This window comes from Anolis carolinensis, chromosome 6, assembly GCF_035594765.1.
Source record: "Anolis carolinensis isolate JA03-04 chromosome 6, rAnoCar3.1.pri, whole genome shotgun sequence".
NCBI lineage: Eukaryota > Metazoa > Chordata > Lepidosauria > Squamata > Dactyloidae > Anolis > Anolis carolinensis.
This window is the reverse complement of record NC_085846.1, coordinates 3,323,979-3,338,100: the sequence shown is the minus strand read 5'-3', so window position 1 is coordinate 3,338,100 and position 14,122 is coordinate 3,323,979. Positions and strand designations below refer to the sequence as shown.

At 43.8% G+C, this 14,122-nt stretch overlaps 1 protein-coding gene across 1 annotated transcript in view; it reads right to left on the bottom strand.

Annotated features, from left to right (window-relative positions):
- Positions 1-528: 528 nt before the first annotated feature.
- actl6b (actin like 6B) overlaps positions 529-14,122 on the bottom strand; it is a 35,793-nt gene continuing 22,199 nt past the window's right edge. Inside the window, exons 10-14 of the mRNA XM_062984256.1 lie at positions 10,286-10,400; positions 7,440-7,520; positions 4,476-4,571; positions 4,005-4,091; positions 529-1,009 (exon numbers count right to left, since the gene is read on the bottom strand). Of these exons, the coding sequence (XP_062840326.1) occupies positions 929-1,009; positions 4,005-4,091; positions 4,476-4,571; positions 7,440-7,520; positions 10,286-10,400 (460 nt within the window). The 3' untranslated portion in view covers positions 529-928. The remainder of the gene's footprint in view (positions 1,010-4,004; positions 4,092-4,475; positions 4,572-7,439; positions 7,521-10,285; positions 10,401-14,122) is intronic.

The window sequence follows — 14,122 nt, the reverse complement described above, 5'->3', positions numbered from 1 at the left end:
TTTACAAATTAAGCACCAAAACATCATGTTATAGAACAAATTTGGCAGAAAAAGTAGTTCAATAAGCAGTAATGTTATGTAGTAATTACTGTATTTACAAATTTAGCACCAAAATATCATGATATATTAAAAACATTGACTACAAAAATGCGTTGGATAATCCAGAGGCTTGGATAAGCGAGGCTTGGATTAGTGAGACTCTACTGTATCTACATTTATTTTTATTTTTGGAATTTGCCAGTAGCGGCTGCATTTCCCAGCCTCGTCTTATACTTGAGTCAATAGGTTTTCCCAGTTTTGTGATAAAATTAGGTGCCTTGGCTTATACTCGAGAATATACGGTAATTTTATTAGTACCTACATTTATTTTTATTTTTGAAATTTGCCAGTAGCTGCTGCCTTTCCCAGCCTCGTCTTATACTCGAGTCAATTGGTTTTCCCAGTTTTTTGTGATAAAACTAGGTGCCTCGTCTTATATTCAGGTCGGCTTATCCTCGAGTATATACGGTAATTGATAAGCCAGAAAAATAGAAAAAAAACCCGGACATTTATTATTTTGTCAACAACCTGAAAAATGCAAACAGTAACGATTTCGGTGATTTGTTGAATAAATAGAACGACGCCGGTTACATATACAAAATGACAGGAGTTTTTTGGGGAAAGGGGGCCATAGGTTTCTCTCCATATATCTCTATCTGTCCTTCCTTCCTTCCTTCCTTTCTTCTTTCTCCGGCTCTTTCCTTGCAATGGCCTCTTTTGTGTGTTAAGTCCTGTTGCGAGTTCGAGTCTTCCTTCCTTCCCTTGGGGGTCTTTGGATGTGGGTCGGGGGTCCTGGTGGGAGAATCACACAAACGGGGAGCACGGAATGACGGACGGATGGACAGACGGACGGGGGAAACTGGGGAAGGGTCTCCCGCGGTGTTTGGCCTCAGGGGCATTTCCGCTCCACGCACTGCTTGCCCCCTTCTTCGTACTCCTGCTTCGAAATCCACATCTGCTGGAAGGTGCCCTGGACCAGAGAGAGATAGAAATCCATCATCCCCTGAGACCAAGCTTTGCGTCTGCATTGTCGCTACTAATTGTTTACTAAAGGCTTTTTCCTGGCTGTATCACCATGTTCCAGAAGCAGCATTCTCTCCTGACGTTTCGCCCACATCTATGGCAGGCATCCTCAGTGGCTGTGAGGTCTGTTGGGGGAAAAACTAAGCAAGGAACCTTGAATGAAAAGTAATGCCTCCACCGTCGCGACTTGGGTTTGGATGGGAATATATTAATAAATCAAACGCAGAAATAATCCTCTTTAACGACCACTGTTCACTTTTCCACACAATCACCAGACCATTGGATACATTTCTGCCAACGATGAACAAGTTTTCCGAAGCCGTCACAGAAGAAGTCAACACTCTGTTTCCGCAACCGGCGTCTCACAGGACCCATCTTCCGATAGCCAAGCAAAGCAATAATGTGACCTATACGTTTTTGTGAAATGCTGATTATACTTGAAATTTCTCTCTGGGTGACACGACAATCGTCCTGAATCAATCTGTCCACCTTTTGCTTGTGAAACTCGGTGGTTGCTGTCACAGGACGTCCAACTCTTTGTTTGTCACACAAGTCAGATGTTCTCACTTCAACATCTTTAAACTACCCGCCCAACAACACACAAGTCTGCGCAGGGTTCCATACTTGGCACTTTAACAACACAACCGTTCAATGCTAAGGCTTCCCCGTCTGCGCAGGGTTCCATACTTGGCACTTTAACAACACAACCGTTCAATGCTAAGGCTTCCCCGTCTGCGCAGGGTTCCATACTTGGCACTTTAACAACACAACCGTTCAATGCTAAGGCTTCCCCGTCTGCGCAGGGTTCCATACTTGGCACTTTAACAACACAACCGTTCAATGCTAAGGCTTCCCCGTCTGCGCAGGGTTCCATACTTGGTACTTTAACAACACAACCGTTCAATGCTAAGGCTTCCCCGTCTGCGCAGGGTTCCATACTTGGCACTTTAACAACACAACCGTTCAATGCTAAGGCTTCCCCGTCTGCGCAGGGTTCCATACTTGGCACTTTAACAACACAACCGTTCAATGCTAAGGCTTCCCCGTCTGCGCAGGGTTCCATACTTGGCACTTTAACAACACAACCGTTCAATGCTAAGGCTTCCCCGTCTGCGCAGGGTTCCATACTTGGCACTTTAACAACACAACCGTTCAATGCTAAGGCTTCCCCGTCTGCGCAGGGTTCCATACTTGGCACTTTAACAACACAACCGTTCAATGCTAAGGCTTCCCCGTCTGCGCAGGGTTCCATACTTGGCACTTTAACAACACAACCGTTCAATGCTAAGGCTTCCCCGTCTGTGCAGGGTTCCATACTTGGCACTTTAACAACACAACCGTTCAATGCTAAGGCTTCCCCGTCTGCGCAGGGTTCCATACTTCGCATTTCAACAACACAACCGTTCAATGCTAAGGCTTCCCACCAAATGGAACTAACTGTAGAGGAAAGTCTACTGAACAAGCCAGGTGTCGGGTTCTCTTCTCCCAGTTGTGCTGTGTGTCCGTCTTCCAAAGGAAAAAGCACCAAGACACGCTGGTAGATTCCAACAGATTTTTATTGTACCGAATGCCAGAACCTTCTCTTTGGCCCACATATATAGGGGCTCCCACATACCAGAGGGTCATTGAGGTTTTATGGCCGGCCTGTTTTATAGCTGGCATCTGTTCCTTGTCAGTTGACCAGAGATGTCAAGGATTGGAGATCATGACACCAGGACCTGCCGCAGACCTGGACTGCCATCCATTGAGGAGTTATGAAGGTGGAGGCATTACTTTTCATTCAACCTTCTTATCTGTGAGATACATTACTTAGTATTTTCCAACAGACCTCACAACCTCTGAGGATGCCTGCCATAGATGTGGGCTAAATGTCAGGAGAGAATGCTTCTGGAACATGCTTGGAAACACACACAACAGCCCAGCATCACACGATACTAAAAGGGGCTGAAATATCTTTAACATGATATGTGCTTCCTTCCGCAATGTGTTATCACCAGTCTCACAACTTATACCAGTTTCATACCACTTCTGGGGATGCTAGGGCACTGGCGTGGTCCCAAGCACCCCATGCGGTCCCTTCCAGGTAGAATCGAAACCTTTTGGGACCACTTCAAACTGCCACAGCGCAATGCTATCGAAGCACAGGAGTTGTAGTTTCCCAAGGCTTTTTTCGCCAAGAGTGCAAACTATAGCTCTCACAGGATTCCATAGCATTGAACGATGGGAGTTCACGTGGTGGGAAACGGCACCCATTCTGCAAATGTGCCCAGAGAGCATCATTACCAAACTACAAATCCCAAGTTCTACTGTTGTAGATGCACCAGGGCCGGCCCAAGGTAATTTTCAAGTGTAAGCGAACAGAATTTTGGCGCCCCCCCACCCCTCAAACCAATCACTGAAAAATAAAAGCGTTGGATAAGCAAAAATGTTGGATAATAAGGAGGGATTAAGGAAAAGCCTATTAAACATCAAATTACATTATGATTTTACAAATTAAGCACCAAAACATCACGTTTTACAAGAAATCGACAGAAAAAGCAGTTCAATACATGGTAATGTTATGTAGGAATTACTATATTTGCGAATTTAGCACCAAACATTGAACTGGGATATAGGGCAGTGCGGACTCAGATAACCCAGTTCAAAGCAGATGTTGTGGGATGAGGTGCCTCAACGGCGCCCCCTAGAGGATGGTGCCTTCAGCAACCGCATACTTCGCCTAATGGTTGAACCGCCCCTGAGATGCACCCTATGCTTCTCGGATTCCAAAAGGACCAAAGCCTAAATAACTGTCGTCCCAAGGCCTCTCTGAGTTGCAGCTACTGATATGGCATGGACATCTTGACAGTTAACGTGGAATGAAACTGATATAACTGTGCAATGCAGACACCCATCCCTCTGGCTGGGTTTGTGCCCAGATTCCAGCCCTTTTTCTGACTCACCAGCGAGGCCAAGATGGACCCCCCGATCCAGGGGCTGAACCTCCGCTCCATGGTGCTGTTGCTGGCGATGAGCTTCAGGCGCATGCTCTGCGGGGACAACAAGCGAGAACGTGAAGGGTTCGGCCTTGGCATTTCCTTTATTCATCCCAATATACACATCATGCTATGAAAACAATGCATTATGTGCCTTTCTGACTCATGGAAAGCTGGCCCTGCTTTGGCCTTTTTCTGAGGCTGAGAGAGTGTGCCTGCCGGGCTTCCTGTGGCAGAGAGTTCCCCTGGGCCACAGATATGGCTGTAAGATAACATGTGGATTTGTCTTTGCTCAAACAGGCCTGTGTTGGACTATGTGGTCCTTCAGACACCAAAGTGGGGGTCAAACTGCATCCATTCAACAGTGTAGATGTCAACATGTGCTTTTCCTGTGGCAGGGAGTTCCCCAGACTCTCACTCACTCACTCACTCACTCACCGGAGGGGTCTTCTGGGAAAGCTCCCGGTTCAGCCGGTCTGTGAAGCCTTGGAGGAGAGTGTTTCCTCCGGTGACGATGACGCTGCCATAGAGACCCTGCAGATGATATTATTATTATTATTATTACTATTGTATGGACGCATAATGCAATCCCAGGCAACAGCAGAATCAACGAGAAGCAACTAGAAAAGCTGATGTGATACGAGGATTTAAAGATCGAACTGCAAAGACTCTGGCACAAGTCATTCAAGGTGGTCCCAGTGGTGATGGGCACACTGGGTGCAGTGCCTATTATTATTATTATTATTATTATTATTATTATTATTATTATCTGACTTTATCCCTCTAGGATTATTACAATTATTATTATTATTATTATTAATTATCTGACTTTGTCCCTCCAGGATTATTATTATTATTATTATTATTATTATTATTATTATTATTATTATTGTTATCTGACTTTGTCCCTCCAGGATTATTATTGTTATTATTATTATTGTTATCTGACTTTGTCCCTCCAGGATTATTATTGTTGTTGTTATTATTATTATTATTATTATTATTATTATCATCTGACTTTGTCCCCCCAGGATTATTACAATTATTATTATTATTATTATTATTATTATTATTATTATTATTATTATTATCTGACTTTGTCCCTCCAGGATTATTACAATTATTATTATTATTATTATTATTATTATTATTATTATTATTATTATTATTATCCCCACTTCCCCCCCAAAATCCTTCCAATAATTCCCTTTTGCAAACCCATTTGAGGAAGAGCTCTGTGTGGAGCTTGAAAACTGGCCTAGTTTAAAACAACAACAACAACAACAACAACAACAACAACAAGCATATTTAAACTGGCCAAACAAACCTGGTATCTGCTTGGGATACTTCCCAAACTTTAAATTAATTTTATTATAGTAATGCATATTATTATCACAATAATAAGTATAATAATAACAATGACTGCATTTCCCTTTTGCAAAACTGTTTGAGGAAAAGCTCTCTGTGCAGTTTGCAAACTGGCCTAGCTTAAAACAACAACAACAATAACAACAATATTTTAACTGGCCAAACATACCTTGTATCTGCTTGGTATATTTCCCAAGTTTGGAATAACTTTGTAATAAATAATAATAATAATAATAATAATAATAATAATAATAATAATAATAATAATAGGTATAATAATAAGTAAAATAATAACTAATTCATTTGCTGTTGATGATGGTATCATAAAATGCATTTTTTCTCCTTCTCTTTTTCTTCTAGCCTGGTTTCTGTTTTAGGTGCATGTGCACTATAAAAGGAATGCCACTTCAAGAGCCATAATAATTATAATAATAATAATAATCATCATCACCATCATCATCATCTTTATTTAAATTCCGCTCTATCTCCCCACTTAAAGCGGTACCTATTTATCTACTCACACATCAGAGCGGATTACAGAGTACATATAAGGCAAACATTCCATGTCCTTATACAATTGACAACAAAGACGGACAGGACATCAACAGAGGCCAGGCTTCCCCTCTTTTTTCATATTCAGCACCTAGAGGCTGTGCTCGACTTGGCCACCAGGCGGTGCTGTTGCTTCACCTTTTCCATGCTGAGGCACCTTTTACCTCCCCACCAAAGCGGTACCTATTTATCTACTCACATCACTGTTTTAGAACTGCTAGGTAAGCAGAAGCTAGGGCTAACAGCGGGAGCTCACCCCGAACTGTGGTTTGAACTGCCAACCTTCTTGTCGGCATTAAGCCACTATGGCTTAATGCGACAAAATCCCGGGAGTTGTAGTTTGCACCTCTTTGCGAGATAAGCCTGGTGGGACTGCAACTCCCAGAATCCCATCGCCTTCATCCGTGTCACACTGCATCAATTCCGCAGTGTAATAGATGCACCCTTACCTGTTTCTTCTATTTTTACTGTCCAATTTGCTTCCACATATTTATTAATTTTATCCTTTGAGCATTTCCCAGCCTGATAGAGTTCTTTATAAAATTCTTCAAATATTTTTTAATTTGTCTTTCATTGACCTACAAATGTTTCCAAATTTATCTCTCACTGCATTTATCTCATTTTTCTTTTCTTTTTTCTTTTGTGCGGCTCTGGCTAACATTTTTGAGTTTTTGTTGCTATATTCGAATAATTCCCTTTTCAAATATATCAAATTCCTTTGAACCTCATCTATTTCTACCTTATCTGGTTCTTCTTGCTTTGCTCTCAGTTCATTATATATTTGTGTTGTTCTTTCTATTATACAGTAGAGTCTCACTTATCCAACACTCGCTTATGCAACGTTCTGGATTATGCAACGCATTTTTGTAGTCAATGTTTTCAATACATCGTGATATTTTGGTGCTAAATTCATAAATACAGTAATTACTACATAGCATTACTGCATATTGAACTACTTTTTCTGCCAAATTTGTTGTCTAACATGATGTTTTGGTGCTTAATTTGTACAATCATAACCTAATTTGATGTTTAATAGGCTTTTCCTTAATGCCTCCTTATTATCCAACATATTCACTTATCCAACATTCTGCCGGCCCGTTTATGTTGGATAAGTGAGACTCTACTGTATATTGTTTTTCCAATTTTTCTATGTCCTTTTCCAATTTGATTTTCCTTTCTTCTTGTCTCTTTTTGAGATTATAGGTTTCTTTTATGCATAATCCTCTTGCCACTGCCTTCATGGTGTCCCATAATATATTTCTAGATACATTTTGGTCATTTATATCCCATATTTATGCACCCTTACAATTTATAAATTTGGGGAGTACCCCAAAGGCTCTCTAGTCTGACCCTCTTTTTTTGGCCAGGCATGACGACACCATGAAAGCACTCCCGACAGATGGCCATCCAGCTTCTGATGGCCAATCAAAGGGGTCAATGTAGCTTCCGATTCATGCCTTTCTTAGAGTTGTATGGACTCACCGGGCGGATGTCGATGTCGCACATCCCGATGCTCGTTGTGACCACGTGCCCGACCCCCAGCATCGTGTTCCCAGACAGGCCCTAGATGGAGAGAGAGAGAGAGAGAGAGAGCATTGGTTTGGCAGGCATTGCAATCCTAGAGCTGGAAGAGACCCCCAAAGGCCATCTAGTCTAACCCCCTTCTGCCATTATGTAAGAAAACACCCTCAAAGCCCTCCCGACAGATGGCCACCCAAGCCATTAGGCAAGAAAACACCCTCAAAGCCCTCCCGAGAGATGGCCACCCAAGCCATTAGGCAAGAAAACACCCCCAAAGCCCTCCCGGCAGATGGCCATCCAAGCCATTATGAAAGAAAACACCATCAAAGCCCTCCCGACAGATGGCCATCCAAGCCATTAGGCAAGAAAACACCCCCAAAGCCCTCCCGACAGATGCCCATCCAAGCCTTTATGCAAGAAAACACCCTCAAAGCCCTCCTGATAGATGGCCATCCAAGCCCTCCCGACAGATGGCCATCCAAGCCATTAGGCAAGAAAACACCCTCAAAGCCCTCCCGACAGATGGCCATCCAAGCCATTAGGCAAGAAAACACCCCCAAAGCCCTCCCGGCAGATGGCCATCCAAGCCATTATGAAAGAAAACACCATCAAAGCCCTCCCGACAGATGGCCATCCAAGCCATTAGGCAAGAAAACACCCTCAAAGCCCTCCCGACAGATGGCCATCCAAGCCATTATGAAAGAAAACACCATCAAAGCCCTCCCGACAGATGGCCATCCAAGCCATTAGGCAAGAAAACACCCTCAAAGCCCTCCCGACAGATGGCCATCCAAGCCATTAGGCAAGAAAACACCCCCAAAGCCCTCCCGACAGATGCCCATCCAAGCCTTTATGCAAGAAAACACCCTCAAAGCCCTCCTGATAGATGGCCATCCAAGCCCTCCCGACAGATGGCCATCCAAGCCATTAGGCAAGAAAACACCCTCAAAGCCCTCCCGACAGATGGCCATCCAAGCCATTAGGCAAGAAAACACCCCCAAAGCCCTCCCGGCAGATGGCCATCCAAGCCATTATGAAAGAAAACACCATCAAAGCCCTCCCGACAGATGGCCATCCAAGCCATTAGGCAAGAAAACACCCCCAAAGCCCTCCCGGCAGATGGCCATCCAAGCCATTATGAAAGAAAACACCATCAAAGCCCTCCCGACAGATGGCCATCCAAGCCATTAGGCAAGAAAACACCCTCAAAGCCCTCCCGACAGATGGCCATCCAAGCCATTAGGCAAGAAAACACCCCCAAAGCCCTCCCGGCAGATGGCCATCCAAGCCATTATGAAAGAAAACACCATCAAAGCCCTCCCGACAGATGGCCATCCAAGCCATTAGGCAAGAAAACACCCTCAAAGCCCTCCCGGCAGATGGCCATCCAAGCCATTATGAAAGAAAACACCCTCAAAGCCCTCCCGACAGATGGCCATCCAAGCCATTATGAAAGAAAACACCATCAAAGCCCTCCCGACAGATGGCCATCCAAGCCATTAGGCAAGAAAACACCCTCAAAGCCCTCCCGGCAGATGGCCATCCAAGCCATTATGAAAGAAAACACCATCAAAGCCCTCCCGACAGATGGCCATCCAAGCCATTAGGCAAGAAAACACCCTCAAAGCCCTCCCGGCAGATGGCCATCCAAGCCATTATGAAAGAAAACACCCTCAAAGCCCTCCCGACAGATGGCCATCCAAGCCATTAGGCAAGAAAACACCCTCAAAGCCCTCCCGACAGATGGCCATCCAAGCCATTAGGCAAGAAAACACCCCCAAAGCCCTCCCGACAGATGCCCATCCAAGCCTTTATGCAAGAAAACACCCTCAAAGCCCTCCTGATAGATGGCCATCCAAGCCCTCCCGACAGATGGCCATCCAAGCCATTAGGCAAGAAAACACCCTCAAAGCCCTCCCGACAGATGGCCATCCAAGCCATTAGGCAAGAAAACACCCCCAAAGCCCTCCCGGCAGATGGCCATCCAAGCCATTATGAAAGAAAACACCATCAAAGCCCTCCCGACAGATGGCCATCCAAGCCATTAGGCAAGAAAACACCCCCAAAGCCCTCCCGGCAGATGGCCATCCAAGCCATTATGAAAGAAAACACCATCAAAGCCCTCCCGACAGATGGCCATCCAAGCCATTAGGCAAGAAAACACCCTCAAAGCCCTCCCGACAGATGGCCATCCAAGCCATTAGGCAAGAAAACACCCCCAAAGCCCTCCCGGCAGATGGCCATCCAAGCCATTATGAAAGAAAACACCATCAAAGCCCTCCCGACAGATGGCCATCCAAGCCATTAGGCAAGAAAACACCCTCAAAGCCCTCCCGGCAGATGGCCATCCAAGCCATTATGAAAGAAAACACCCTCAAAGCCCTCCCGACAGATGGCCATCCAAGCCATTATGAAAGAAAACACCATCAAAGCCCTCCCGACAGATGGCCATCCAAGCCATTAGGCAAGAAAACACCCTCAAAGCCCTCCCGGCAGATGGCCATCCAAGCCATTATGAAAGAAAACACCATCAAAGCCCTCCCGACAGATGGCCATCCAAGCCATTAGGCAAGAAAACACCCTCAAAGCCCTCCCGGCAGATGGCCATCCAAGCCATTATGAAAGAAAACACCCTCAAAGCCCTCCCGACAGATGGCCATCCAAGCCCTCCCGACAGATGGCCATCCAAGCCATTATGCAAGAAAACACCCTCAAAGCCCTCTTGACAGATGGACATCCAACCTCTGTTTCAAAGCCTCCAAGGTAGCAATCCGATGCGGAGAGTTCCACTGCTGAACAGTTCTCACCTTGACGTTGGAGGGGTCAAAGAGGCCCTCGGGGATGCGGAGCCGCTCCGCCCCGTAGTCCGTGTTGTAGCCGTTGGGCATCTCGTAGTGGACGGTGGGCATCTGGGCAGCCACCCTGCGTTGTGAAAAAAAAAAAAACAGCGGGGAGTCAGTTTCGCATGTTTAGGTATTGTCGTCCTGTACTGGCACATGGGGTTGGTCTGGATGACCTCTGGGGGTCTCCCACCATTCCTAACAGCCTCAGGCCCTTTCCTTTTGCCCCTCGGCCGCTTAAGCGTCCGAGGGGCAAAAGGAAGGGACCTGAGGCTGTTAGGAATGGTGGGAGACCCCCAGAGGTCATCCAGACCAACCCCATGTGCCAGTACAGGTCGGACTTTGCTGCCTGAAGGTGACCAAAGGATGAGACAGCAGTTTCGGGAGGTCATCGCGGAGGTGACCTTGGCTGGAAATAGCTCTCCCTCCTGATATATTGACTTTCTCCCTTGGGAAAAAGAAACTCTCAATCAGCAAAAAAGGAGACGCCAGGAGTCCTGTGGCATCTGGAAAAAAAACAACTGCAGTGGTGCATGGTCCAGAAAATGCAAATATTAAAAACTATGAAATATTTTGTTTGCTGTGAGTTTTGCAGGCTGTATGGCCATGTCCCAGAAGCATTCTCTCCTGACGTTTCACCCACATCTATGACAGGCATCCTCAGAGGTTGTGAGGTTTGTTGGGAACTAGGCAAGTGGGGTTTATATATCTATATAAAAATTAATACAATAAAATACTATAATATCAGAAAATAACTAAAAATAATACAAGAAAATAATAAAATATAATAAATAAAAATATAACTTACCATAAAATTAATAAAAAAAATGCAAATAACGTCAAATAAAAATTACACAACAATTTTTAACCAATACCACCACCACTTTGCCACAGCAACGCGTGGCCGGGCACAGCTAGTATGTATGTATATATATATATATATATATATATATATATATATATATATATATGTCCAGGGTGGGGAAAAAAACCTCGTGTCTGTTGGAGGCAAACGTGAATGTTGCTACTGATCACCTTGATTAGCATCGAGTAGCCTTGCAGCTGCAAAGTCAATCAGTGAGGTCTGTTGGAAGCAAGGCAAGTGGGGTTTATATATATCTGTGGAAGGTCCAGGGTGGGATGAAGAAAGAACTCTTGTCTGTTTGAAGCAAGTGTGGGTGCTGCAATTAATTAGCATTGAATGGCCTTGCAGCTTCAAAGCCTGGCTGCTTCCCACCTGGGGGAATCCTTTGTTGGGAGGTTTTTTATGAAGGTATCCATCCATGTGTGTGTGTATTTATTTATTTGCAGTATTTATATTCCGCCCTTCTTTCTCACCCTGAAGGGGACTCAGGGCAGATCACATTACACATATAAGGCAAACATTCAATGCCATTATTAGACATACAGACAGAGACAAACGCAGGCACGGGCTGGCCTCAAACTCATGACCTCTTGGTCAGAGTGATTTGTTGCAGCTGCCTGCTAACCAGCCTGCGCCACAGCCCGGCCTAGGTTTTCTCAAACTGTGTGGGTTTATGGATAATGAGGACACCTAGAAATGGCAGTTTTCCTTCATTTTTTCTTTTGCCACGGTGAATTCAGGGCCGGCCCAAGGTCATTTTCAAGAGTAGGCGAAAAGAAGTTTGGCAAACCACCCCCCCCCCCAACCAATCACTGAAAAATAAAAGCGTTGGATAAGCGAAAATGTTGGATAATAAGGAGGGATTATGGAAAAGCCTAAATAAAGAACAACACTCTGAAAACGGGGGAAATCCAGACAGGAAACAATCAGGGCCAGCTAACACCTCCCAACCAAGGATGCCCCCAGGGAGGAAGCAGCCAGGCTTTGAACCTGCAAGGCCATTAAATGCTAATCAAGGTGGCCAATTGCAACATTCACACTAGCCTCAAACAGACAAGAGCTTTTTCTCCCACCCTGGACCTTCCACAGATATATAAACCCCACTTACCTAGCTTCCAACAGACCTCACTACCTCTGAGGATGCCTGCCATAGATGTGGGCGAAATGTCAGGAGAGAATGCTGCTTCTGGAACATGGATTGGATTAAAACCTGGCTGTTAGGAATTGTGGGAGCGGAAGCCCAAAACACCTGGTGGGAGGGCCGAGGTTTGTCCATACCTGCATTAAAGCAAGGCAGCACACCCATGAAAGCAATGAAAAAGTCCCATGGAAGTAATGCAAACCAGGCATTAAAGTGATAAATATAGCATTTGTTGATATGTCTATTTTCACCAGGTCTATAAAAATCATATGTGATATCTTATAAAGAGCACTATATTAGACCATTTTCCTTTTATCTTTTTAAGAAAACTTGAAGCTGAGCCAACAATACAGCTATTCAAAACATTGGCGCTTAACAGATGAAGGGTTAACTGAAACTGGAGTAAACCTGGGAACCAGTAGTAAACGGCTTACTTCGGCTCACAGCCAGTCACTCTAGAATAACATCTATTTGACCGGGCTTCCTGGCTGGGAACTGTAAACGACTGCAACATCTGTTCCCCTATTTGGAAGCTTATCTCTGAAAAACTGAATTTATTGTCAACAAACTGAAGCTACGGCTAATTGACTGCATTTACAACCTGAGGAGTCCTATAGAACTGCTCGAAGACTACAGAGACTTTGATTTGTTTTGACTCCAAGCCAGGTTTGAGTTAATTGATTTGTATACTGATATATTTAGTTTCACAGCATATTCTCACATATCATTTTGGAGAGACTGAATGTACACATACGTTGTCGCTAACAAATTTTAGTTGGAGTCTTGTTGATATATGTTTGATATATGCTCTATACTGAAAACTGCTCTGTGTAGCATTTAAATCTGGATGATTGCAGTCTATAAATCTTTATACTCTGTAAGTTAATACTCTGTAAGTTACGATTATGTGCCACTACAGCTGACTGAATTTGGTCATCAGTTGTATTACCGTGTTTCCCCGAAAATAAGACAGTGTCTTATATTAATTTTTGCTCCCAAAGATGCACTAGGTCTTATTTTCAGGGGATGTCTTATTTTTCCATGAAGAAGAATTCACATTTATTGCTGAACAAAAAAATGAACATTTATTATATACTGTACAGTAGTTGTCATCACAAACCAGCATAACCAGACAAACTGTGAATCCTATCAAGAACGTCTTGTGACTACCAATATTTCCAAGTCATGTACATTTATGTACATGTTATGTACATCTATGGTATGTACATTTACCGATCCTACATGCTCTGGTGTTCTGTTTGGCGGGCATGCTTCCTAACACAAACTTTGCTAGGTCTTACTTTCGGGGGAGGCCTTATATTTAGCAATTTAGCAAAACCTCTACTAGGTCTTATTTTCTGGGGATGTCTTATTTTAGGGGAAACAGGGTATTATTTGTATTATTGTTAATATTATTATGTATATCAGGGGTCCCCAAACTAAGGCCCGGGGGCCGGATGCGGCCCTCCGAGGTCATTTACCTGGCCCCCGCCCTCAGTTTTATAATATAATATATTGTATATACATATAATATTGATAATAATATTATAATGTAATACAATATAACACTAATAATAATACCATATAATAATATTAATTATATATTCTATATTACATATAATATTACTAATAATATTACAGTATAGTGGTATAGTTCAATATAGTAATATATAATGCTAATATTGTGCCATGCTAATAATATAATATATTGTATGTTCATATAATTTGTAAGCCACTCTGAATCCCCTTTGGGGTGAGAAGGGTGTGATACAAATGTAGTAAATAAATGCAGTAAATA